This window comes from Panthera tigris, chromosome B4 (genome assembly GCF_018350195.1).
Source record: "Panthera tigris isolate Pti1 chromosome B4, P.tigris_Pti1_mat1.1, whole genome shotgun sequence".
Taxonomy (NCBI): Eukaryota; Metazoa; Chordata; class Mammalia; order Carnivora; family Felidae; genus Panthera; species Panthera tigris.
In genome coordinates, this window is record NC_056666.1 from 81,917,317 (window position 1) to 81,942,126 (window position 24,810).

Consider the following 24,810-nt stretch of genomic DNA (forward strand, 5'->3'; position numbering starts at 1 on the left):
CTTATTGGCCGGATCAGCTGAGGGTGACGTCATTGGAACGCACGAAGACTAGGGTTGGGCCGGGAGCCGGAGCCATTACTGCAGGAAAAGGTCCCGCAGAGCAGTCAAGATGGTGGGGCCCGGGGCCTGGAAGGATGAGCGGGATGTGGGGCAAGAGGCGGGAAGTCGGGGGTAGGGGCTTGCAAAGGGAACCTGAGGGCTTGGAAGGTCGGAGGTGGGGTTGGAAAGTTTGGGGGCCTGTCCTGCCGGGAAGTGAGTGAGTCCCCAGCATGGAACAGGAGTTAGTGGTTCAGTTTGTGGGACTGGGATAGAAGCTTGGGGGTTTGGAGTTCAGATGCTGACCGCTCCCCTCTTCTCTGAGCAGTGTGACTTCACCGAGGATCAAACTGCAGGTAGGTAATCTCTGACCCCTACTGAGGTCATGCTTAGGGATTGGGACCCCCGCCTCTAGCACCTATCCCATAACCCCACCTGTCATCTCTTCAGTACCCGCAGGGAAGTACTTCCTGGATTCCCTTCTCTTTCTGGATCCTCCATTTTCTTTTCTCACTCTTTCTTCCTCCCTCCCCTTGCACTCTAGATTCAAGCCCCAAGCCCCGGGTGAGTTTTAGGTGGTGTGGGTGTGTGAAACAACTTGGTCACCTAATGCCTGCTGTGTGTGGAGTTTGGGGAGGGTGTATTAAGTTGCCTGCGCTCCTCTGTCCCTTAATCAGCTTCTGCCTCTTTTCTCCTCCTGTGATAACTCCCCTCCCCCAGCTTGGATTTGTGAAGATTGTAAAAAGCAGTGACCTGGAATTTTGTGAAACTGGGGACGGGGAATTTGCTGAGGATACTTCATAGTTGTATCCTCCGAATGTCTCTTTCTGTACAGTAGGGGTGGGAAGTGGCAGGCTGGGATGACCCCTGTCCCAGGCTGCTGCTCCCACTTCCTTATAAGGACAGGACCCAGACAGGGCGGTGGCAAATTCCTGCCCTGAGTAGAGTTGTGAGGAGGCTGGGCAGGCTTGCTGTAGGCAGAGGGGGCGTGTAAATGGATGTTACTACTCTGCCAAGGTGGGGGAAGAAGGCTGTGTCATTATGTGGGACACCTGAGTTGGGAGACAGGGACATTAGATCCCTCTTAGCGGACTTCAGTGTACAGTGGTATAAATATCTGGTTTCCTCAGCATGATCAATGTTCACTGGGCAGAAGGGGATGTCAGGGAGGTTTTGGGTTAACCCCCACATGCCCAGTGCTGATGTGTATCTGAATCTTCAGAGTTCAAGGAAGCCTTCCAGTTGTTTGACCGAACAGGGGATGGCAAGATCCTGTACAGCCAATGCGGGGACGTAATGAGGGCCCTGGGCCAGAACCCCACCAACGCCGAGGTGCTCAAGGTCCTGGGGAATCCCAAGAGTGATGGTGAGGGTCTTCAAGAACAATTTCTCAGTGTGGTAATGGGCCTACAGTTCTTCAGCTGAGAGCTTCCCTTTATCTTCGTAGGCCCAGAACTCAAGCAGGTTTGTCTCAAATAGCAAATCCCACTGATCTCTCCTGCCTTGTGTGGGAGCTGCCTGCTCACTTGTGATCCCTGTAATCTCCTCAGTTCTGAGAACCTGTGTGACTTTCCTTCCACCTTCTTTATGGCAGAGATGAATGTGAAGGTGCTGGACTTTGAACACTTCCTGCCCATGCTGCAGACTGTGGCCAAGAACAAGGACCAGGGCACCTACGAGGACTATGTCGAAGGCCTTCGGGTGTTTGACAAGGAAGGGAATGGCACCGTCATGGGTGCTGAAATCCGGCATGTCCTTGTCACACTGGGTAAGGCTCTGCCCTTGCTCTTTGAGCAGTGCCGCCTGATAACACACCTGCTACCCAGTTCCCAAAATGTTTTTCTTTCCCTTTGCAGGTGAGAAGATGACAGAGGAAGAAGTAGAGATGCTGGTGGCAGGACATGAGGACAGCAATGGTTGTATCAACTATGAAGGTGAGGGATGAATGGGGCTCTTGTGGAGAAAGCAGTTGTATAAGCAGGTCACGCCCAGTATTTGGGGCTTTCTCTGTCCCTGGGCTCCAAAAAGAACGAGGCAAGGGGCAGGGCCCAGCCCAGCCCAGGAGTGGGAGGCCACAGGGGTATGACAAGAAAGGAAGGGATAATGTGTGAAGGGTGGGGAAAGAATGGGAAGTAAAATAAAGGGAATGTCTGTTCCCCCACCACCTGACCCCTTCACCCCATGTCTGTGTCTTGTCTTCACCATTAATGTCTCTTCCTTCCTGCAGCATTTGTGAGGCATATCCTGTCGGGGTGACGGGCCCATGGGGCGGGTACGGCTCCTCCCAGCCTCCCCTTCTCTAGTTGCCCTCCCTGGTGTTTTTCTTCCCAACCTTTGCTCTCTAGCCCCTGCCCTTCCCCTACTACCATCTGACTTCCCCCTAGCATGTTTCTGCATGGAGCTGACTGGGGAGGGGAGGGGTTCCTCAAAGAGGAAGACAGCCTGGGGGTGTGGTACCTCCTTTTCTCCTAAAATGGGCTCTGAGGTTTTGCTCATAGGGCCCAGGGTGCTGGTGTCTGGGAACTCACACCAGCCTGTCTCCGTCTTGCTTCAGGGTGATCCTTTGGCCCTGGCGCACAGGTGGTTGGCATAGGGGGGTTGGTTGCCTGCCCCATTGTGCTGCTATAGCTCAATAGTCTTTTCTTTTTCCTTCTGCTGGGCAGCTTGGAGGTACCCTAACCCATACCTCTGTCTTCTCCTGCCAATGGCTGACAGTAGCTGTAGGTGTAGTTGAGAACTTTCCTGCCTCTGCTGTGTTCTTGCTGCTCGGGGAGACGGTGGGGAAGCTAACAGCTGGTGGGAGGGAAGCTGGGGGCTGAGAGAACTGGGAAGACCCAAGGTGGCCTCTACAAACCCAAGGTTGGGTTCTGTGGGCATGTTCTTATGCTACCTTTGTGGTCTTGTGGTCTGCTGGCCCCTGGTGGACCCCTCCCCCTGCCCTACTACCTGGCTCACCCCTCTCTTCTATCCACAGAGCTCGTCCGCATGGTGCTGAATGGCTGAGGATGTTCCTGGTGTGCCCAAGCCCCATACCTTCCCCTGTGTTGATACTGTGCATGTAGCTCTAAAGGTCTCCTAGGTCCTCTTGTCACAAGCACTTTTGCTAGCTTGTCTCTCTTGGATGTTATTTGCGTTCAGCATTCACCAAATAAACTTGCTCTGTGCCCCTAAGTGCGGTTCTGCTTTCCTTCCCAAGCAGGGTGGAGGGGGAGAGAGGGTCAATAGACCAGGGGTTGGGAAAGCTGGGAAAGGGCTTGAAGGATCCATCTTTGTCATTGAAGAAATGCTGGCCCCATTCATTTATGCTACAAAGGCTACCCCTTGGGGGATTAAAGAAGCCATAAATCCCTGTAGGACCAAGACTGGCAACCCTCGTTCTATCCTATCCAGCTGAGTCCTCTCCTAGCCCTCCAGCTGGCTAAACCCAGCCTTTACCCTCCCAAGCACTGAAGTCCTTTTGTGGAGGAAGCCCAGGGAGTGTCTGAATGGAGCTAAAGCCAGGCCATATTAGCACAGCCTGAGCCTGTCCGTCACCTTGGCAGGGCTAGGGGCCAATAATAACAAGTCTGTGAGATGCCTGCCTTCTTCCCGCCTAATAAGGGAAGGAATGGAGCCATTACTTCTGAAAGGATAAGTATACAAAATCTCCAGGTTGTGAGGATGTCCTTCCAAGTCTCAAACAGCTATTTTTAGGGCAGGTGAGAGCCTCTGCCCAGCTCCCATACCAGTGCACAGTCCTGACCGCTGTGCTGCCTTTAGCCTGTTGTGGAGAGAGGCCCAGTATCTGTGCCTGGCTTGCTCAGTGCCTCTCCAGCCGAGGTGCGAGCCCCTGGGAAGGACTCCTGGAAGACTCCCCCCCCCCCCCCCACCACCCCCAGCCCAATCCCACTGCCTGACAGCCACAGGTAAGAGAACACAGAAGGCATTCACAAGATGGAACTGAAAGCAAATTAATTTATAAAAAAAAAAAAAAAAAAAAAAAAAAAGAAAGAAAGAAAAAAGAAAAAGAAAACAAAAGAAAAGAAAAGAAAAAAATTTACAGAAAACTTTTGAACAGAAGAAAGGTGCGAAGACGCAGAGGAAGAGAAACACGGGACGTGAGGAACAAAGCTTGGTGGGAGGGACTGGGAAGGAACTGGTGGAGAGCCTGGAGTCCCATCTGCCTTCACATCAAGGATGTGGAAGGGAGAGACGGTAGGGGAGGCAGTGGAATCCAGGGAGCAGACCCTAGCTGCAAGCTGGCAGTAGGCACTACCCTAGGTCGGGCACCCCTCCACTGTCCCTAAATCCCAGGGAACCCCTAGCTACCAGTCAAGGTTCTGATGGTACTGGGGGAAGAGGGAAGAGGTTAGAGGGGTGACCCACCAAGTCATAAGGAGGTGCTTAAGTGCTTTTTGAAAAATTCAGGTTAACAACTCCCCATCCTCTCTAGCTCCCTTCTCCATGTCTTCTAGGAGCCCAGTGACAGGGCCCAGGGAGGAGGAAGAACAGTGCCCTTTCTTCCTCTATTACCTACCACAGGAATCCCCAAAATATGTTTCCCCACCAAATACACATACGCTGACATCAACTACGCAGGTGACTTTTAAAAACACAAAACTGACATTCAGAGGGAAAGGGGTCATTGGCTGAGCTGGGGTGGCCTAGAACAGCAACACTGAGGAAGCAGCAGGAGAGATTAGTAGGAATAAACTGGGGATGGGGCAGCTGAGGGGGGTGGGGAATTGATTCGGTCACTAACGGTGGGGGCTGGAAGAGACAGATTCGGCACCCTATTCTATCCCCAGAGCTCTCCCAGAACCTTAAATCCCCCTTTCCTGTCACCTCCCTCCTCCAAAAAATGTAAAAGTTGGGTGGGGTGTTTTTTTTTTTTGTTTTGTTTTGTTTTGAGTGGGTGGAGGAAGCTGCAATGTGGCTTTTTTATCTGTCTACTTCCTTTAAAGGGCTTAATTTTGTTTTATCCATAAAAAATGCAGTAGCTTTGAGGGGGTGCACCCTTAGAAGTGGTTAATTAGAACCTTGTAGAAACACTTTTCCCCAGCCCTTTCTTCAAGGGCAGCATCCCCATCCTATCCTCTCTCCCAGAAATTAGAAACATCTTTTAAACAGAAGTCCTTGAATAATCCAATATAAAAATGCATGCCCCTGACAGGCATGGCGGGGGCTTTGGAGGGGCAGGAGGAGCTTTCCTTACGTAGTGATGAACTCTCCAGGCTGGGGAAGGGTCCCAGTGGTGGGGAGAGGGCTGTTCCTGGAACCTTGATCTCCATAGGGGGTGAGGGAGAGAGATGTCTGGCTGGCTCCTCACTGTGGAGGTGGCACAGGGGTGACTGTGCCTGGGCTTGGGGCCGTGGGGTCTGGAGGCAGGGGGGTACCTGGGTCTGTGGAGAAAAGGAAGACGAATCAGCTAGGGTGAGCAGGAGAGGGATCCAGACGCAGGCCACCACAGACAAACAGAACTGGGCATGGCATGCAATGGGTGGGTAGGTGACTGAGGTACCCACAATGTACAACTTCATTTCCCAACACCCTCTCCCACCTCATACTGGGAAAACTGAAATACCCCAAATCTTCCTGCCCCCAAGGAAACTCTCTAAATGGGACATTCGAACGTGATGGGAACAAGCAAAGGGGATGCCAATCATCATGCAAACAGGTAGCTGTTTTTCAAGTTTACAACTGAGATGCTGTGCCTTAGGACTCCTCCGTGACCCACCAGTGAAAGGCCCCAACGTCATCCCAGAGGTGGCAGCTGCCAGGGTGGGGACTGGTGGAGGACAGCCAGAGAGGCCCTTCCCCCTGTATTCTAATTTACCAGAGCGTTCAAAAAGGATTGTGGAGTTCTCGTGCCTAAGCCCTTCCCCCTACCTGCCCCCCATCCCTCCATGTAACCCCTCTCCCTCACCCTTCTCCCCTCCAGGACCCTTCTCACCTGGCAGTGGGCTGGCACTGGGCAGGAGGTTGCCCTGAACAGCTGCCACAATGGCAGGGCTCTGGGCTGCGGCGGATCCGAGCCCCGGCCCGAGAGGCAAGGAAGATGGCATGGTGGTGGTCGCCGGCAGGTTAGGATGTAGAGGGTTCGCCATGGACACAGGCAGGTTAGGTGGGGGAAGAGTGCCCGGGGCAAACGGGAGATGGTGGTGATGCCCATGCAGGTTAGGAGGAGGGGGCAGGTTAATACTGATGGAGTCAGCTAGACTACCAAATGGGATGATGGATGGAGCGGGAGGAGGAGGAGGAGGCGGCATGCCAAAAGGCAAACCCAAAGGAGCATTACCCGCCACGCCTGGGTGCCCGCTGCCTGGCACTGCCCCTGGCATCATTGAGGGAGGAGTTTGTTGGTTGGGGAACGGTGAGGGGCCTGGAAACACAGAGGAGAGACCAAGGAGGTTAGAGGCATAAAACCTCCCTTACTAACTCACTGTCCCAGCAAGGATAACCTAGCCACTCCTCAGCACCACTTTTCCTGATACGAGAATAAGTGATAAATCCCTGGAATAAAATTCCAAAGCTCTGGGTCTGGGGCAGGATTGCTGTTGTCTCAAGGATATAACAGAGGTGAGAGAGAACCCATCTGCAGAAACTTCCAGTCCTGTCACAGATCCCTTTTGAGGGAGCCCTCTAGTCAGCAAGGGTTCCAGAACCCAGAACTTACCATGGGGTCCAGGGGGGGGTACCCCTGGCGGAACCGCCCCAGGCTGGGGGGCTCCAGCTGGCTGCTGCTGCTGCGGCCCTGCCGTTGACCCTGCGGGCCCAATCTGTTCAGAGGGGCCCATGCTTCCAGGAGGGGCCCCGCTGCCAGCAGGAGCAGGGGCCACAGAGGCCGGAGCCATGGCCAAGCTGTGAACTGCGGGTGGCCCAGCAGTGCCCGCAGGTGGGATAGGCTGGGAGCCTGGGGGCAGGGCTGGTGGTGGCTGCTGCTGCTGTTGGTGCATTTGTTGGAAGTGCTGCTGCCGGGCCCTCATCTCTGCGTACTTCAGCTGCTCCATGTGGAAGGCTTGTCTGTCGGCCAGGAGCTGCTGCCTCTGATACTCCAGCTGCCAGTGCCAATTGAGTACCGTTACCCACGTTCACAAGATCACAAAGGTAAACACCTTGCCCCCTGCTTTGTCTTCTGACAAATCCAGCCTCTCATTCTGGCAGTTCCCCACATCACATGTAAATCTTGTGCTTGGGCTTGCCCTGCCCTCCCCTGTCCTCCCCTTAAGAATTCCCATGACCATGTCTTCTGGCTGCCCACATGGCTTCTCACTGCAGTGGAGTTAATCTAGTGGGGACCCTTACTCATTTCAGCTTTGAAGCTTTGAATCTGACACTATGTTCATTTGGAAAACGCTTCCAGTTCCTCTTGTCAACTTGCGTTTTCTTCCCCCAAAATTGGCTAAAACACTCACCATTTTTAGGAAGCCATCCCAGATCAACTCATCAGCCTCTGAGCTTTGCCTTTATTTTGTTATATCTCAGGACTTATATATGTGATTTAGAATCTTTTAATTTGAATTTGTCAGATACTTTAAGCATTCACTTTTTGATGCCTCTGTATTGAATACTGGATATCTCCAATTAAACTGCAGGTTCTCTGAGGTTAGGATCCCTGTTTTCTATTTCTTTTTATATGGTCTCATAAACAAAATGGTTTGGGGTGCCTGACTGGCACAGTTGGTTAAGCATCCGACTCTTGATCTCAGCTCAGGTCATGATCTCACATTTGTGAGTTCAAACCCCACATCAGGCTCTGCGCTGATGGTGCAGAGCCTGCTTGGGATTCTGTCTCTGCTTCTCTCTGCCCTTCCCCTGCCTGTATGCGCGCGCTCTCTCTCTCTCAAAATAAATAAAATTTTTTAAAAAATGGTTTAATACATTGTCTATCCCATCCCCCTTCCAAGTTTACCTCCTGGATCTGAAGCCCCCTCCCCCTCATCATCCCTTAAACCTGCTCACTCACTCAACGATATTCACACTCTACAATGGGTAAAACACTGGTCGAGGACCTGGAAATGAGGCAATCAAAAAAATAACTAGGTGGTTAAGCGTCCAACTCTTGATTTTGGCTCAGGTCATGAGCTCTGCAATGGGGTTAGAGCTGGGCATGGAGCCTGCTTAAAATTCTCTCTCCCTTTCCCTCTGTCCCTTCCCTGCTTGTGTCTTGCTCTTTCTTGCTCCCAATAAATAAATAACTAAATTTAAAAAACAAAAAAACCAGGGGGTGCCTGGGCTGGGTGGCTCAGTTGGCTGGGTGTCCCACTCTTAATTTCAGCTCAGGTCATGATCCCAGTGCCCAGGGAACAAGCCCTGAGTCAGGCTCCATGCTTAAGCCTGCTTAAGACTCTCTCTCTCTCTCTCTCTCTCTCTCTCTCCATCTGCCCCTCTCCCTTGTTCATGCTCTCTAAAATTAAAAAAATTAAAAAAAACAAAAACAAAAAACAAAAACAACTAGGATCTCTGCCCCATGATGCTAACATTCTATGAGACCTCAGGCTCCAAGCTTCACCTGTGGGTCACTTGTCCTTAACTGCCTGGAGTTAACTCCTCCTGCTCCTCTGCTGTGAAGCCCTGTTACTCTCAGGCTTTCTGCACTGTTGCTCACCCCCATCCTAAACCAAGGTATAGCTCAGAGGCAAGGTGTGGCCCTGGGTTCCACTGGCCAGCAGGGGATGCTACTCACTGCCTCTCGCTCCCGGTCCATGATCGTCTCCAACTCTTCAAAGTGCCGGAGTTTGATCTCCAACTTTTTCATCTGGGTCTCCACCAGCAGGGCCACCAGCGATTTGATCTTCCTCTCCTCCACGGCGGCCAGGTGCTAGGGAAGGCGGGGAGGGCAGCACATGAGTGGGAGGGCCCCGCAGGAGACATGCCAGGGAGAGGGTGGCAAGGTGGAGGCTGGCAAGTTTTAAGAAAGAACTTGCTGTGGTCACAACCCACAGAGTAGCAAAGCATTCATATTCTTAAAAGAATATGAAAGAAAAAAAAAAGAGAGTGAGTGGCAAAGGATAAGACAAAATCAAATAATTAGAGGGTAAAAACAGGCCTAATGCTAAAAAGCTTCAAGAAGCTTAGAAAAGAGATGACCAACTCTCCCTCTCAGGATCAAAATGAGAAGAAAACAGACCAGGATCATGGAAGTGAGGAGCACACAAAGATATCCTCCAGATGAAGGGAGATCAGAGAAGGGGGCAGCTCCGTCCCTGGGGGTCTTCTGGGTCTCTGGCCCTCACCTTGGCCTTCACAGCGGCGGCAGCCAGGGCAGCAGCAGCAGCGGTGGAGAGATTGCCCTCGCCGATGTCCCGCTCCACTTTCGTCTTCCTCTCCCCCTCTGACTCCACCACTTCCTTCAGCACCTCCTCCTGCCCCTCCTTTGGTTCCTTCTCCTTGTCGGGGTCGACTGTGTCAGAAAAAAGGTGGGGTCAGCCCTACAGCCCCACTTTTCCTTCCTGGACCCCCAACCACCATGCTGGGAAGCTCACCTATTGGGTCCCCATCGCTCTTCTCTGACTCCTTCTCGCTGTCACCTTGTTTCCCTTTCTCTTCATCCTTCTTGGGAACCTCGCTGGTTTTCTCTTTCGCTTCTTCCTCGACAGCCCCAACTCCTTCCCGGGGCTCCTGAAGTCCCAGTGAAAGAAAAGTAGACAATATCAGGGTAGCTGCTACTCACACAAAGGGCCCAGACTGGTAAATGAATTTTTACCCCGCACTTTGGAGGTACCTGGACTCCAGACAACAGCCCCACCTAAGCCCAGCACCCCCTTCCCCACCGTGCCACCCCAGCACCTCCACCCTCCCAGCCCAGCTCATTGACACTATACCTTGGGCTCCTTCTTCTCCTCTGTGGCCTGGCCCTCCGCCCGTGCCTCATCAGTCCCGCTCTCCTCTAGGCCCATGGGAAGAGGAAATGGGAAATGTCTGATACAGAGACCGTCTCTGGGACACTTTTCCAAAAGCCCCCTCTCCTACCCAAAATCTTAGTGACAGGACTGACAGGGAGCCACAGTCCCTAAGATGGAGTCCTGGGGAAAATAAAAACCCTGCCAATTGTCCCCATTCAACAACTCGAAGCAGGGACAGCACAAGGATATGAGGTGGCTCTGGGTCTTCGTGACAGGGGAGAACTCTGGGAACTTTCCAGGTCTTACCGATCCGCTCAGGCTCATCAGAGGTGGTTCCGGCGATACCACTGCTTTCCAGACCGAAGGCTGGGTCCGCCTTGCCTGTCACTTTGGCGGCTTCCTCCACTTTCCGAACGTGGGCCTCCACCAAGGCTGTGGGTACTTCTTCCTTCATTTTGGAGAACTCTTCTGCAAGATCCAGAGAGGACAAGGCTGGGACGGGGGCAGGCAGGCAGTTCTAACTGTCCCTATGAAAGCGGCCTCACAAACCCATCTCTTCATCTAGACCAGCACGGAGCTAGACAGGTGCCTGAGCTGACGCCAGCAGCAGACAACGCCAGCAAGGCAGCCAAACTGGAGGGGCTTTCAAGGTCTGAGTAACCAGCCCTTCAAACCAAAGAGGCCAGGACCCCTCCACATTACCTAGGGCCGACTTCGCAGCAGCAGAGGCGACTCGAGGATCGACGACAGAGGCCAGGAAGGCAACAGTGCTCATAACAGGGTTGCCTGACTGACTGAAGGGGATAGGCTGGTAGGCCAGGGGGCCCAGGGAGGCCTCTGAGTCCTCCAGGTACGGGTCTTCAATGGGAAGACGAAGAAAATGCAAGATGCACTCATCCTGCGTGCGGCTTCCCACGTGTTCTGACACTTTGTTCCAGTCATCTTTGTACATTTCCAGTGCCTGGTGGTAGTGGTGGAGACACAACTTCCTTACTTAGCCACTTTCCTTGAAGGTCAACTCCCCCCATCCTACTAAGGGTAGCGGGCTTCAAAGATCTCTGTGTTGTGGTGTTTGTGGAGTCTGCTGGGTCCCAGGGGAATCTCCAAGTAGCACTAAGAAAGGATATGGAGTTAATGAAATGGCCCAAATGCCTGGCCTGGAGCTGTTCCCTGGGGCAGGTGCAGCAGGCAGCGGGGAGGAGACACACTGGGGACAAGATCACGCTCTCTGCACTCACAGGTGCAGCTGGCACCCTGGCCACTTCTGTTTTCATAGAACTCTCCTTTCCTTGCCCAAATTACCTCTAAGAGTAGCAGGGTCTCCTGTTCCGTCCACTCTCGAGTGGCACTGGCTGCAGCTTTACTCTGCAGGAGAAACACGCAGGTCAGAGAGAGGAGGCCATGACTTCCAGAGAGTGAAGGTGCTCCACCCCTGAAGTCGGCCCACACCCCTGTACCTTGGAGGGGACGTTCTTCTTTGTGTACATGTCTGTGCGCAGCCCAAAGTTCTGCATGTCTGTTGGTTTCTCTTTGCCTTTGTCAGGGAAGTTGAGCATTTGCTGGGAAGCAGAGGTCTGCTATTTGTGGAGGGAAAAGAAAGAGGTGAGTACAAGTGACCGCAGGAGCTAGGGGCAGACAGAGAGAGAAAACAGACAGAAGGAGTTTCCTTCCCAAAGCCAGGGACACCCCTGAGTGGGACTTCCTCCCTCACTGCTGTAGCTCCTCTGCTCTCATGTCTCTTCTTCCCCGAGCAGGGGCCCCCCAATAAAGGGGCAAATAAGAAGCCCAGCGGGGTCTACACCCCACCTACCAGCTCTGGCTTGCCCTTAGCCGTCTCTGGCACCAGGTCATCCAGCTCTTTGCCCTTTCGCCCAGCCTTGGTATCAGCATCAACCTGGCGGCCCTGGGAGACAGAGCTTGGCGTCATGGAAGCTGGGCAGGAAATGACCAGGCCAAGGCCCTGGAGGCCTCAAGACCAAATGCTGGGCAGCCCGCAAGCTCTGGGGGCACTCATGCCACTGTTCCATGTTCCCTTAATGATTAATTAGATCTGTAGTTGGCATGATACCCATTTGTATTCACAAATATCTTTACAGGTTCCCTTAGGAGCTGGACAATTTAGGTTCTAATCCTAGATTTGGTACTCTGTGATCTTGGGCAAGCCACATATTCTGTCTTCTCTTAATTTTTGTAATGTATGAAATGGAAGTGGAAAAAAATGGAAGTGATCATAATTATGAGGCAAAAACGGAAAAAAAAATGTTGGAAACATGACAAAGTTAAAAAATTTCATGCAACTTCATTTTCAGCCATCTTTCTCTATCTCTTCCGTGCCCTACCCTGGCCTGTCTGCTCCTCGAGAACAAGGAGCATCTCTTCTCCCTCAGCAAGTCCTCACAGTCTTAGGTACAGAGGCTGAGAGAGGGTGCTAAATACACGGGCTGATTCCTGTGGCCCTTTGCATCCCATGGAAAAGGAAGAAGCCTCAAAACACTCCTGAACCATTACCCTAAAAAACCAGAAAAAGAAAAGTCCAAAGAAGCCCAGTTTTTCCCAACCCGACCCTGCCCCACAGCCCCTCACCCTACCTGCGGTGTCTTGGGCTGCAGAGGCACCAGCCCTGACGGCGTGTCTGCCAAGACATGGAAGTGAGAGGTGGGCGGAGGCCCCATCGGGGTTGGTCGACTCTCAGCATCCACCTGGTAGTTAATAAGACCCCACTGCTCTAGGAAGGCATGGACCCTGGGAGGAGAGAGGTGGAGACAGGGTCACATGGGACAGCCAGAAAGGGGCAGAAGTGGGGCATAACACTCCCTCTCCTCAGCCCTCTTCTCTGCTCATTCTGCTCCCTGGGAGATCCCATCTCCTCCCACACCCTAAATGCCAGTGACCCCCAGGTCTACCTACATATCCAGCGGGGACCTCTCTCCATATCCACTCACCTACTAGACCTCTTCTCCTGGATAGCCAGTAAAATCGAAGCAGGATCCTTCAACTACAGACGTACTCCTTCTCCTTTTTCCCACATGCCAGAGAATGCCACTGCCATTCCCTCAAGTCACACGTGCCCTGAATATGAACTCTGCCTTTCTCTAGAGGTGTTTTTTTTTTTTTTTTCCTTCTTATTCCCCTACGCTCCTTGCTGGCAGCCCCTCTTCTGCCAAGAGACATCTGTGGGCAGACATCCTTATGTACCCCCTTCCCCTCAGCTGCAGACCCACCTCATGATGGCACAGACGTCACCCGCCAGGTTCCTGCGGCAGGCAGTGGAGGTAAGATACTCTTGGGGGTTCAGCCGGTAAGTGTCAATCATGAAGTTTCGATAAGCCAGGTAGCTTCGGAGAGAGACAGAAAGATGAACAAGAGGAAGAAAAAATAAGTCCATTGAGGACTGAAGGGTAGGAAAAGTGATAAAAGGGCTGACGATCCCTCCTGTGCGACAAAGAGGAAAGAGCAGATCATTTGCCTCGGTAAACACTGAGGGTTTACTAGATGCGAGGGCTTCAAACACTGCTACATTTTCCTTGATGGGGGGTTTTTAGCGAAATGAATTATCTCCTTGGCTGTAGTTAGGGGAGTTTTATCCAGCCTTTGAACAAGTAATAAAAACAGAAGAAAGGTGTCTTTATTTCCAAAAAGACAGGTGTTAAGGGGAGGTCTATCCATGCCTCCAACTAGTCAACATGATGTGGTATAAAGAATGTATGTTTTTGTTTTTTAATTAACTACACTCAGTTGAACTCACAATCCAGGGATCAAGAGTCACAGGCTCTATCTGGCTGTTGATAGAGCCTGTGACTCTTGATCTCGGGGTCATGAGCTCAAGCCCCACATTGGGTGTAGAGCTCACTAAAAAAAAAAAAAAAAAAAGAAAAAAAAGAATATATGTTTTGAAGGTGGAAAGATCTAAGTTCAAATCCCAGTTCTACCTGGCCTTGGGCAAGTTACTTAAGGTTTTTGAACCTCAGTCTCCTAATCTGTAAAGTGGAGTATCTGCTTAAGAATAGAAACGTCTACAGACATCTAGTACAGTGCCTGGCACATTTCAAGAGTTCAGTAAATGGTAGCTATTATGTGGTGTGCCATAAAGTTTGAGAACATGAGCCAGTATAAAGGATTCAGATCCTGGTTTTTCTACTTACTGGCTGTGTGATCTTAATCAAGTGACTTAACCTCTTTGTACCTCAGTTTCCTAATCAGTTAACTGGAGAGGATAATAGGACCTACCTCTAAAGGTAATGTGAAGATTAGTCAATGCATGTAAGACACATAGGATAGTGTGTGGGAGATAAACCTTCAATAGATACAGGCAATGATCACTATTTACTATCTTACATCAAGACCGCAAAGTGTAGAACAGTTCTAAATCCAACCCTGCCTACAGACCATGTTGAACTCATGTGACTGGGTCACCACCGCCTTTTCCTTTGGAGAAAGCAAGGCTTCGTCCTATACTGCTTTCCCCGGGAAGAGGAGAGAACCACACCAGGCTACAGGGAAAGAAACACAGTGGGAAGGCAAGATGGCCCCAAAGAGGGGAAGCTAAGGAACATCTGAGAAGCAGGCTCGTTCAGTTCTTAGGGGAATCAAAGCTTTCTCACCCTTCTCATCGTGGTATTTCTCCTGGAGCACCTCTAACCATAGAAGATTGTCAAGACTCATCCAAAGCCAAACAGGTTTAGCCTGAGGCAACACCTTGAAGAAGACAGAGACTTCCAAGCCCCAAGCCTGCACTTTACATAACACTTCTCTCCAGAGAGCCCTCTCCATCCCTTAATTCAAAGGCTTGGAACTTCAGAGCTCTTCCTCTTGTTTTTCTGTTAAAACCTACTCTCCGAGACCAGCCTGGTAATAGTCACTTACATTTTAGTCAAAGCTATTATTTATGCTAGGAGTATTTGCATTTTATTATTTATTTATTTATTTTTTAAATTTTATTGAAATGTTTTATTTATTTTTGAGAGAGAGAGAGACAGAGTGTGAGCTGGGCAGGGGCAGAGAGAGAGGGAGGCAGAATCCACAAAGCAGACTCCAGGCTCTGAGCTGTCAGCACAGAGCCCGATGTGGGGCCTGAACCCGTGAACCACGAGATCATGACCTGAGCCGAAGTCAGACGCCCAACCGACTGAGCCACCCAGGCGCCCCAGTATTTGCATTTTAGACATCTTAGTAACTATGGATTGGAAGGCTCTGTATTCTGTTGAAAGAAATGGAGGCATCAGAGCAGGTACCCATTTTGTACAGAAAACCATGCTTAATACTGCCCCCAGGCAAATCCCAGAGAGCATGCTACTGAGGCCCCAGTGCTGGGCTAGGGCTTCCTGTGGGCGGAGATCGTGTCTTTGTAAAAGTAGCATAGTGCCTGGCTCATAGAAGAAGCTCAAGAAATATTTGCCAAACTGGATGGTGCTAGATCAGGAAAGGTGATCAGGGACAGGAGGGAGAAAGAGAATCATGAGCTGAGATGCCCTTACATTTCTGGAGTCTTGGACTTGTTCTTGCCGTTAAAGAACTCAGGGAGAGCCCTCCGCTCAATGGCATGAACACTGTAAGAGAAAACGGAATCGATTAAGAAGACACTGGTGGAGATGAGAGCCCCAAAGAGAGGTAAAAGCTAGAAGGGAGGGAGGGAGAACACAGTTCTTCGTTCCTTGAGGAGAACTTCCCACAGGGCTGTAAGACTCAAAGACACCAGGAGCTCCCCTAAAACTGAAATATACCCCAGTCTGTCTGGCTAATGAAGAAATAACTTATTTGGAGACAGGAAGAGAAGGCAAGGAAATGGGGAGGCATGAGAAGATGGAGAAAAAATACCTATTATAGTCAAACCAGGCAGCATAGCTGGGGATAATGATGTGGTGGGTCTGTTCAGTCACATTGTCCTCATGCAGGTCCGGGTTCTTCGTCTGCTCTCCCTTGTTCCCTGTACTGTTTTCATCCTCATCCTACAAGTATAGAGGCTGCTAGCCACACAGCATTCCCATTTTGCCCCTGGCGACCCTCTGCTTCTCCCACACCCCAGGAACGTGGGCACTAAGGATGGGTATGCGAATGAAGAATATAGGCCCAGAACTTGGAAAGGGTCAGAGTTTTGAGTTTTGAACAATAGCTAGAACTAGTCTAAGGTGGGAAAACTTGGGGCGATGGAAAGTTCTGAGTATCAGGAACTTTATAAGCACAAATCAGAATCCCATAGAGAGGTAGAGAAGGCTTCTCTAAACTGGCTGCACCTTGCCCGTGGTCTCCATGCTTTCATCCTCCTGTTCATCTGAAAGAGAGAGGCAGTAAAATAGAAGGTTGGAGTCTCCTGTGGGGCAGGAGAATCCTACTTTCTGAAAAGCCGCGGCAGGCTACGGGAAGGTGACAGCTGCGCCCCCTCTCCTTCTTACCCAGGTCAGTCATGGTGCCTCCTTTGACTGGGGCTGACTCGGAATCCTTCTTAGTGTTTACTGCCAGGAAAGAGAGTCATTTTACCAGACAGGTTCTGCCCAAATCAAGCCTTTACCTCTCCACCTTTAACAAGTCTTAGAGATCTCGCTTTCTCCAAATACTTCTGTCCATCTAATCCCAAAAAGCAGTAACTGCCTCCAGGCACAGTCATTGTAGGGCTTGAATCTCACCCGCCACTTTCCCTCCTTCCCCCACCCAAAATTCACTTAACTGTTTACCTATAAGGAAGCATCTTTTACTCTATGGACGTGCATAAATCATTTCTGTCTTTGACAGGTCTCCTTATCTCCATCTATGTGTCTGTAAATTCTTTAATGGACAGAGTCTGACCAAATCACTCTGTAGAGGAATGGTACGATCTTCAACATTTTTTAAAGCAGAGGACTTGCTTTAACTGAATCCATACCCAATAGCTCGGGAAAAAACATGAATACAGAAGAGAGCTGCTGTGATTGATGAGGGGGTGGAAGCCAGAACTCCTCTCTCTCAGTACCCCCACCCCCACCCCCACCCCTGAAATACACTCCTGGATATTATTTGAGCTTGTCTATGGAATACAGATCATATTCCACATTTACAACTGTACAACTCTTTAGCACCACAGAGCAATGATCTCCAAGGTGGGGTTCTCACATAGGATACAAAACATGGTCCACTGGAATACAGGCAAAGAATAGTAGAACTTCTCTTTACGTTTGTTTTTTAATCTTATCTTTTACATTTTCCCATTTTTAGGTAATGTTTGCATGTATTTAATAGTGTTTCTAAAGTAATGGAATAACAGTAGATATGTACAATTTATACTTGAATACTTTACTGGTGGGGGTACATGATCAAAAACAGTTTGGAGACAACTACTGTCAGGCGTAAAGCACAGTCCACAACTCAGATATGGATATGATGTCAGAGGACTGTCCGTGGTGATGAAAATAATTTTAATAACCAGCTAAACTGAAGGGAGAGTTCCTTAAGACCTGGAGCTGGGCCTGGGAAATCAGCCCTCTCCAAAGGTGGGTCCCAGGGTTTGTTGTGGCCCATACCTGTTTTAGGCAATGTCACCTCCTCTACATTGGGGACTGGTGAAGGCTCATCCATGTCCTTTGTTAGGTCTTCTTGCTCCTCCTCTCTGTGGCCACGCTTTGACTTGGTGTAAGGTGTTGAGGGACTGGGAAGGGAAGGGAGTGAAAGAGAATCCAGTCATCTTTGGACAAAGAGTCCCTGGAAGTTGAGGTTCAAGGGGAGCAAAGCAAGAGAGAATCCCAAAGATGGAACTGAGCATACCCAGAAACCCATCACTATAGAGTACTGGGAAGTACAAAGGCTTTGCACTTGAAGATTTAGCTCTCTTTGAGTCTACTAGTGGCTGCAACCAGAATAACAACCAGGCAGCTAAAGAAGACCTCATTGTCCCTCTCAGGACATGGACAGGAATATGGCCTACCCAGGTCAGGGCCAGGTGGTTATGGGAAGCAATCTGTCCTCCCTTCCTTCAACATGGTGTGGAGAGAATGGTGAAGGTGGGGGCAGGGTAGGGGCTGCCATACCCTTTCTTAGCATTTTTCTTCTTAGCTTCTGGGGTTGGTGAAGGAGAGGGAGAGCGCTTCCTCTTCTTATAGTTCCCCCCTTTCTTGTCCCGTCGGTCTGAATCTGGGCTGTTCACCTGCAGGTTGCAGAATTGGAGCAAATGTCAGCCAACAAGCCCCACCGAAGACTTATTCCAAGATTAAGGGATCAAGGAAAAAAGAAGAGGAATTTTAACCTCATCTGTCAGTGTCTTGGCTGAAATCTTCTTTCGGCGGGAGACAGGGCTTTTGTCATCATTCACCTCGTAGTCTTCCTCATTCATCCATTCATTGAAAGTGTCTGTGTCCAGAATCCACTTCGCATGAACCTGAAGTACAAAGGCAGACTGTGCTGGAAAGAAGCCTGAAAGCCACAGCTCTGTCTGGGGACCCCGAACAGAAAAGCTGAAAGGTACAGGAGCCTGTGCTTCATCTCCAAATGGTGGTCTGGTCCTGGTATGAACCACTTTTTTTTTTTTTTTTTTTTAAGAATTTATTTTTGGGGCGCCTGGGTGGCTCAGTCGGTTAAGCGTCCGACTTCGGCTCAGGTCATGATCCTGTGGTCCGTGGGTTCGCGCCCCGCGTCGGGCTCTGTGCTGACAGCTCAGAGCCTGGAGCCTGTTTCGGATTCTGTGTCTCCCTCTTTCTCTGACCCTCCCTTGTTCATGCTCTTTCTCTGTCTCAAAAATAAATAAATGTTAAAAAAAAATTTTTTTTAATTAAAAAAAAAAAAAAAAAAAAGAATTTATTTTTAAGTAGTCTCTACACCTAACATGGGGCTTGAACTTAGAATCCTGAGATCAAGAGTCACACAGTCTACCAACTGAGCCAGCCAAGCACTCCCTGGGATACTTTTTGGGGTACTTTAGGGGACAAGAAATGCTCACCTTCCTAGGTTTCTCAGGAGTTGGAGCATCTTCCACAGATGCTTCAATTTCACTGGCTGGGATCCAAGTGTCGTAACTGCCATAGGAAATTGGTGAAGTCAGATCAATGGGATGGAGTTGTGGAAAAGTAAAGTGCAAATCTTTTACCTTTCTCATTTGCAAAAAAAGTATTGGATTGTTAGGTTATTTTTTGGTATGATTATTTTTCCAATTGATATTGGGATTCTTTTCATTATAAAATAATAAAAACAACTTCAGAAATAAAAAAAGAAAGAAAAGAGTCCCTTCAACACAACTGTTCAGTATATATTTTTCCCAGTAAATTTTTTCTGTACCATTTTGTTTTTACGTAACTGCAATGTCACTAGTGTTATTTTACAATCCTACTTTTTAGCATTTAATATTTATCTACAAATTATCCATGTTATTTCTATCAGTTCAATGGCTGCATAATAGTCCACTGAGTAGATAAACAAATTGCTGAAACATTTTCCCATTGTTAGACATTTAGATTGTTTCTAACATTTACTTATCATAAATTATACTGGAAGAGCCATTTCACACATAAAGCCCCAATCTTTTTAGCCTAAGCCTCATTTAATAAGTCCAAACCTCTCCCAAGACAAAATTCTCATAATAGATAGAAGAACAAATTAACAGACCTAAAAATAACCCCAAAAGAGAGCCTGCTTGCTTTGCTAGATGTTCTAGGGCTTCTCAGTCTGGCTCTCATACTTAAACCTGCCCTAAGACCCTGTCCTCACCTGTCAGGATAGTAGCCCCAGTGCAGAAGAACCTGCTTATCCCTCTTCATGACTGGTCGTACCCATTCCTCTGGGGGTAAAAACAGAACAAGGAGAGATGTAAGCTAAAGGGGTATACAGAAAATAACAGTACACAATTTGTGTTGCAGCCAGGGACCTGGAAATAGGGATATAAGGCAGTAGGAGGGCTCAGAGTTGAAAGGAAAGAGGAGGTGCCAAGGCACTGTGCGGGGGCTGAGCAGTGTCCCCACTGCTAGTCTAAGCCATTCACTGCAGTGGCCAAGAAAACCCAGGTCTCACCTTCTTCCAGGTTCCCTGGGACGGGATACACAACATGGGAGGCATTGCTCTTATCCTCAGTGACTGTTCCCTGCATGGCACAAGGAAAAGTAGGTAAATATGGTGCCCTCCGAATTACTCATGGGTATAAATAAACCAAAATAAGATTTAACCACAGACCTGCCTTCCTAATCATATTCTGCTCAAAATGGTATTAAAGTTGGCTTGCCTTTTTTAAGCACACAACAGCTGAGAGGCAGAGGGAAATGGCTGGGATTGTGCTAATAACAAAGAAAAGCAAAGAACTAAACGTTCCTGCAGATAATCCTCTGAACAGATAATCTACACATGGGAAATGTAAAGTTGACTATATGTCCCCAGCAGTGATATCTGCTTGTTATTATAGAGTTCCAGAGTAAAGGTTTCATTCCTCTGAAATCAGGCAATCTCTGGCTTTCCGTACCCCCAGGCCAATGCAGCCGCTAGGAACAGTGATCTAAACCTGTCAAGACTGGGAGGTGGGAGAAGCAGAGAAAAAGCAGCTCAAGGCTTTAAGCCTAGTCTTTTCCCAAGTAGGCAGAGGCACCTCTGCAGTAGAAGGGCTGCTTATTGTATTGAAACGATCAGGAAGACAGTCATGGAGTTTCCAAAGCTCTCCTGACCCACCCACTCACCTGGTGTCTCTTGATAATGTCCTTTAATTTCCCTAGCAGTTTGGGTTCGATTTCTGGGCACAGAAAAATGTTAGGTCGAGACAGGCAGTTATTCTGTGGGGAGAAGAAAGAGATGGGATGGGATCATGGGAAAGGCACGATTTGGATTTTCACTGAGGGAAAGGAGATGGACAAGGGAGGTTCTTGACTATTACCTGCACCAAGGATTTCTCAATGGTCATGAACATTTCCACGTTGCGGTCCATGCGTGATGGATTCTGGAAATCGTAACGCCGCCTTGAAAAGAGGCAATAACTTATAGTGAGTGTTATAGATCAGGTCTGAGGATGAGGTTAGGGTATATGACTTCTCAGTATGGGAAATCAGAAAGCAGTTTTGCTCACAATAGTTGCCAAAATGGCCTGGGATCTGGGGTTCACTAAGCTCGACTCCATGAATCATTTGTACTTAGTCCAAAAGGACAAAGAAAAGCTTGAGATGCCAACCTAAGAATCCCCTTTCCTCTACAACACACACATTGATGCACACACACATACACACATACATACTCACTTGCTCTTAGACTATTTTGGCTCTGATTCTCAGCCATTTTTCTGACCTAGCAAGTCACACCTACTGACCTAGCAAAGTAAGAGACTTGCAAGAAGGTCTACCTACGTTCTCCCATCCCAGAAAGACCCCAGGAAATCATAAAGGGGGAGTCCCTCTAAATGTAAGAAGCACAGAGAAGAAGGCATCTCACCATCCCTGGTCACTCTTAAATTTGTAGGCAGCTGCAAGTATGTGGCACAGGGAGCCTCCTGCTTTGAAATCTAGGAAACATTTGATCTACAAAATTGAAATAGGAAAAAAGTACGTGAGAGTTACATCCTAGATTCTCTTATTAACAATCCTTTCACAAAATCCCATGCAAAACTAATCTCTCTCTCCAAGCTGGACTTCTAACCCTTATGCCACCGTATCTTGTGGCCTGGAAGAAGGGGGAGAAAGAAACCAGTATTCACAAAGCCCCACCTTGTGCCACGTACTTACTGGTTACCTCATCACCCATTACAGAACCCCTACAAGGTAGAGATATTAATCCCATCTAGAGATGAAGGGCTAGATACTCAAAATGTTTAAATGACTTGCCCAAGATCACAGAGCACCAAGTGGCAGAGCCAGGATTTGAACACAAGCCTGTGCAAATCCAAATCTCATCCAAATCCCTTTTAACCATGCCATAAGAGGGGGCACCTGGGTGGCTCAGTCGGTTAAGCGTCCGACATCAGCTCAGGTCAGGATCTCACAGTTTGTGAGTTTCAGCCCTGACGTCGGGCTCTGTGCTGACAGCTCGGAGCCTGGAGCCTGCTTCGGATTCTGTGTCTCCCTCTCTCTGTCTCTCTGCCCCTCCTCAGCTTGCGCTCTCTCTCTCAAAAATAAATCAACATTAACCATGCCACGAGAGTTTCACGTATGAGCTCAGACACGCTGAGATAACCTACTGTACAAAGTATTTGTTTTTTAAGATTTTATTTTTAGGGGTGCCTGTGTGGCTCAGTCGGTGAAGTGTCCGACTCCTGATCTCAGCTCAGGTCTTGATCTCAGGGTCATGAGTTCAACCCCTGTGTTGGGCTCCATGCTAGGCGTGGAGCCTACAAACATACATACATAAATATCAAGACTTTATTTTTAAGTAATCTCTACACCCAACGTGGGGCTTAAAGTTACAACCCCCACACGCTCCAACGACTGAGCCACCCAGGCGTGCCTTGTTGCACAAAGTATCACTAAGACAAAGAGAGCGGTAAACTGGGGACTAGGGCAAGCCAGTAATGCCCTGACCAGGGATAGGGATGATAGGAAATTACTCAAATCTCAAAAAGTATAAAACTTACAAAACCCCCACAACTCTCTCTCCAGTTTGGAGGATTCCCCATGCATTTGCACTCACCGGCAGTTTAGTGAGTGGTGCATTGCTGACATGTTTGCCAAAAACTTCTTCCTGAAACTGTAGCAGCTGTACAACCAGGCTAGACAAGGACTTGTTGGTGGGTGGTTCAGCTTGTATATACTAAGGAGACAGAGGGAAAGGTAAGAAAAGGAGACTCCAGATGAATTGTCCATTATCTCCCTTATTTCTTCCCAGGGAGCTCTAGAAACATCTGGGGTAGAAAAAATAGGCTCTTCTTCCTCCACATGTCTACTTTCTATAAAGAAAATGGCAGAAGGGAAGCCCTCTAAGCCCCTCACCAGAAGTTGACATTCTGCTGCCCCCAGCCCAACCTGCCAGCATTGTTGGCCACGGAGACTTCCTATTCTTTCTCAGCTACACCCTGAAATTGGAGTTGAAAGACCCTGATTTCTAGTTAACAACACTGAAGGTGGTAAAATTCTGAAGGTTCCTTAAGTTCAGGCAATGGAAGCAACACCTTTGAGGCTCTAAGCGAGACAACAGTGTACTTCTTGGGGTAACTCTGTGGAAGGCCAAGACTCCCCCGTAGAATGCAGCTTAATACGAAAGGTGCAAGGAAGTGAGGCAAGGCAAACAGACTGAGAGCTGAGTTTGTGCATTCTGCTTCTACTAGGAACTGGGCACAAAAGTCTTTGTAGGCTCTCCTAGATGGCAAGGACCAGCTACTAAGACCCAGCCTGGTGAGAAAGAGCAAGAAAACATCTATCCTTTCGGGGGAAACTGTATCCGAGACAAGCAACCCTGGGCCTTTTTACACATTTCCATATTATGCTACCTAGTATCCTAGCCTTCTGTTCTAATTTAAATCTGAGCCAACAGGCTAACTTTCTCTTTACCTTCTGACCCCTGTTTCCTCAACCCTAATCACAGAGAAAAGTGCTCTTCTCAGTGGGAGATGTAAAGAGAGCCTTGAAGGAAAAGGTAACTGACAAAGAGCTAAGAACTTGAAAGCTGAATTTGAAAGCTCACAGGCTGTCAATCCCCCCAGGGCCAGAGACTAAGCCCCTAGACTGATCTCCCTTCCAAAAAGGTCAAAGGAAGAGGCTGGGGAACCAGAGCCTCATGCTGGGGTACAGGAAAAGCCACAGATCCAGCAGCTGTTTGTCAGGATTCTGACACTCAGAGAGACCTCTGAGACAGGGCCATAAGCAGGATCAGAGGGGCGTTCTCCTAAACAACCCATCACACTTCTGACAGGCTGCAAAGCTGGGCAGGAAGAACTGAGGAGCTGAAGGAAAACCAGAAACAGAACCTCTAACTGGGAATAGTGAAAAGGAAGAGGCAGACTATCTCCACAGAAAAACCCTATGTATAGATGTTCCTTTAAACGAGGCCTAAAGACAAAGACACCACCAGGAAGAGGTTTGACAGAAAAGTCAGGTAAGGCTTTTTGAACCCTTTGTTCACTACCTTATTATCTCCAGTTCCCAGCCGGGGGCCAGAGATATAAAGCTGTTCTAGCCTCTGAACCCCAAACCAAAGGCAGTGCAAGGCCAGGTGGCCCGGTGACTTCATTGTGAAGCTGAGGAATGGTTTAAGAGGTCGCTGCCCAGGAACTGCTATACCCTGCCTCCCAAGAGGTTTCCTTGCCCCTTGGATGAAAGTGGGGGACAAGCGGTAGAGACAGGTGGGCGGGGGGTGCTTCTTAGGGCTGATGAGCCGCCAAGGGCCTGCTCTGTGGCTGTTTACCGTCCTGCTTTCATCATCTCTCCGAACATACACAAAGCACTAGGGAGGCCTCAGCCTACCGGTACCTGGCTCCCTGGGGAGCTCTGGCGGGCACCGTGGCGGGCACGCTGGGGCGTGTGTGTGTGTAGGAGGGGGGGGGGGGACATCAGACACCCCATCCACCCTCGGCTGCCTCTCCCGGAAAAGCCGGGAAGGCTCTGGCCCAGGAGAGGGTGGGCGGCTGGCACCGGGACCCGCCGGGGCAGTGGAGAAAAACAAGGGGCAGAGGGCGCAGCAGGGAGGGCGGGGGCTGGAATCCCAGGCTGCAGGGCCGGGGGGGGGGGGGGGGGGGGGGGTGGGCGGGGGGGCGGCAAAAGAGGCTGGGGGGAGGGGCGCGGGGCGCCGGCGGGCGCGCTGGGGCTGCTCCGGAGGCCGCAGGGGAGGGGCCGCGGGCCGCCCGAGGGTGGGCAGGATCCGGGGGGAGCTGCGGGGCCTCGGTCCCTTTGTCCCGCCCCCGGCCCCCGCGCGGCCCTGCCCGCGTACCTTCTTGTAGTTCTTGCCGAGCCAGAGCCGCACGTTGTCGAACTGGGTCACGGTGTCCGCGGCCTCGTAGTACTTCACGTTGGGCCCGCCGTCCTTCTTCCGCACCGCCATCTTCTCGGGCTCGGGCCCCGCCGCCGCCGCCCGCCCCGCTCAGCTCAGCTCCCGCCTC

At 49.9% G+C, this 24,810-nt stretch overlaps 2 protein-coding genes across 9 annotated transcripts; one reads left to right on the top strand and one right to left on the bottom strand.

The window, feature by feature from the left end:
• The first annotated feature begins 20 nt into the window (after window positions 1-20).
• LOC102964235 (myosin light polypeptide 6) lies at window positions 21-3,207 on the top strand. 2 transcript variants are annotated; one of them, XM_007081491.3, is made up of 7 exons: window positions 21-112; window positions 365-392; window positions 1,259-1,402; window positions 1,631-1,804; window positions 1,893-1,970; window positions 2,264-2,308; window positions 3,011-3,207. In XM_007081491.3, exons 1-6 carry the CDS (start codon window positions 110-112, stop codon window positions 2,290-2,292), a joined length of 456 nt encoding a protein of 151 aa, XP_007081553.1. In that variant the 5' UTR covers window positions 21-109; the 3' UTR covers window positions 2,293-2,308; window positions 3,011-3,207. The 2 variants fall into 2 exon arrangements, with proteins under 2 accessions (XP_007081553.1, XP_007081554.1); XM_007081492.3 differs by lacking the exon at window positions 2,264-2,308.
• A 1,395-nt stretch (window positions 3,208-4,602) lies between these two features.
• Window positions 4,603-24,810, bottom strand: SMARCC2 (SWI/SNF related, matrix associated, actin dependent regulator of chromatin subfamily c member 2). 7 transcript variants are annotated; one of them, XM_042992526.1, is made up of 30 exons: window positions 24,642-24,810; window positions 22,410-22,529; window positions 21,219-21,304; window positions 20,671-20,752; window positions 20,477-20,569; window positions 19,824-19,893; window positions 19,524-19,593; window positions 18,760-18,835; window positions 18,070-18,201; window positions 17,855-17,970; window positions 17,351-17,475; window positions 16,250-16,309; window positions 16,091-16,128; window positions 15,675-15,805; window positions 15,335-15,406; window positions 13,082-13,195; window positions 12,449-12,602; window positions 11,671-11,763; window positions 11,318-11,434; window positions 11,163-11,225; window positions 10,563-10,821; window positions 10,167-10,328; window positions 9,840-9,904; window positions 9,501-9,636; window positions 9,252-9,418; window positions 8,702-8,836; window positions 6,692-7,073; window positions 6,314-6,397; window positions 5,969-6,034; window positions 4,603-5,417 (listed from the first exon to the last, which is right to left on the bottom strand). In XM_042992526.1, the coding sequence occupies exons 1-30, from the start codon at window positions 24,750-24,752 to the stop codon at window positions 5,341-5,343; spliced, it is 3,456 nt and encodes a 1,151-aa protein (XP_042848460.1). In that variant the 5' UTR covers window positions 24,753-24,810; the 3' UTR covers window positions 4,603-5,340. The 7 variants fall into 7 exon arrangements, with proteins under 7 accessions (XP_042848460.1, XP_042848459.1, XP_042848456.1 ...); XM_042992525.1 differs by having other exon boundaries at window positions 11,318-11,437; XM_042992522.1 differs by having other exon boundaries at window positions 5,969-6,397.

Coding starts and splice junctions, on each gene's coding strand:
- LOC102964235 (XM_007081491.3), top strand. Junction 1,805..1,892: donor GCATGTCCTTGTCACACTGG/GTAAGGCTCTGC, acceptor TTCCCTTTGCAG/GTGAGAAGATGACAGAGGAA. Junction 1,971..2,263: donor TGGTTGTATCAACTATGAAG/GTGAGGGATGAA, acceptor TCCTTCCTGCAG/CATTTGTGAGGCATATCCTG.
- SMARCC2 (XM_042992521.1), bottom strand. CDS start 24,752: ATGGCGGTGCGGAAGAAGGACGGCGGGCCCAACGTGAAGTACTACGAG. Junction 15,806..16,090: donor GCATGGAGACCACGGGCAAG/GTGCAGCCAGTT, acceptor CTATACTTGTAG/GATGAGGATGAAAACAGTAC. Junction 13,196..15,334: donor AAGTCCAAGACTCCAGAAAT/GTAAGGGCATCT, acceptor CTCTCTCCGAAG/CTACCTGGCTTATCGAAACT.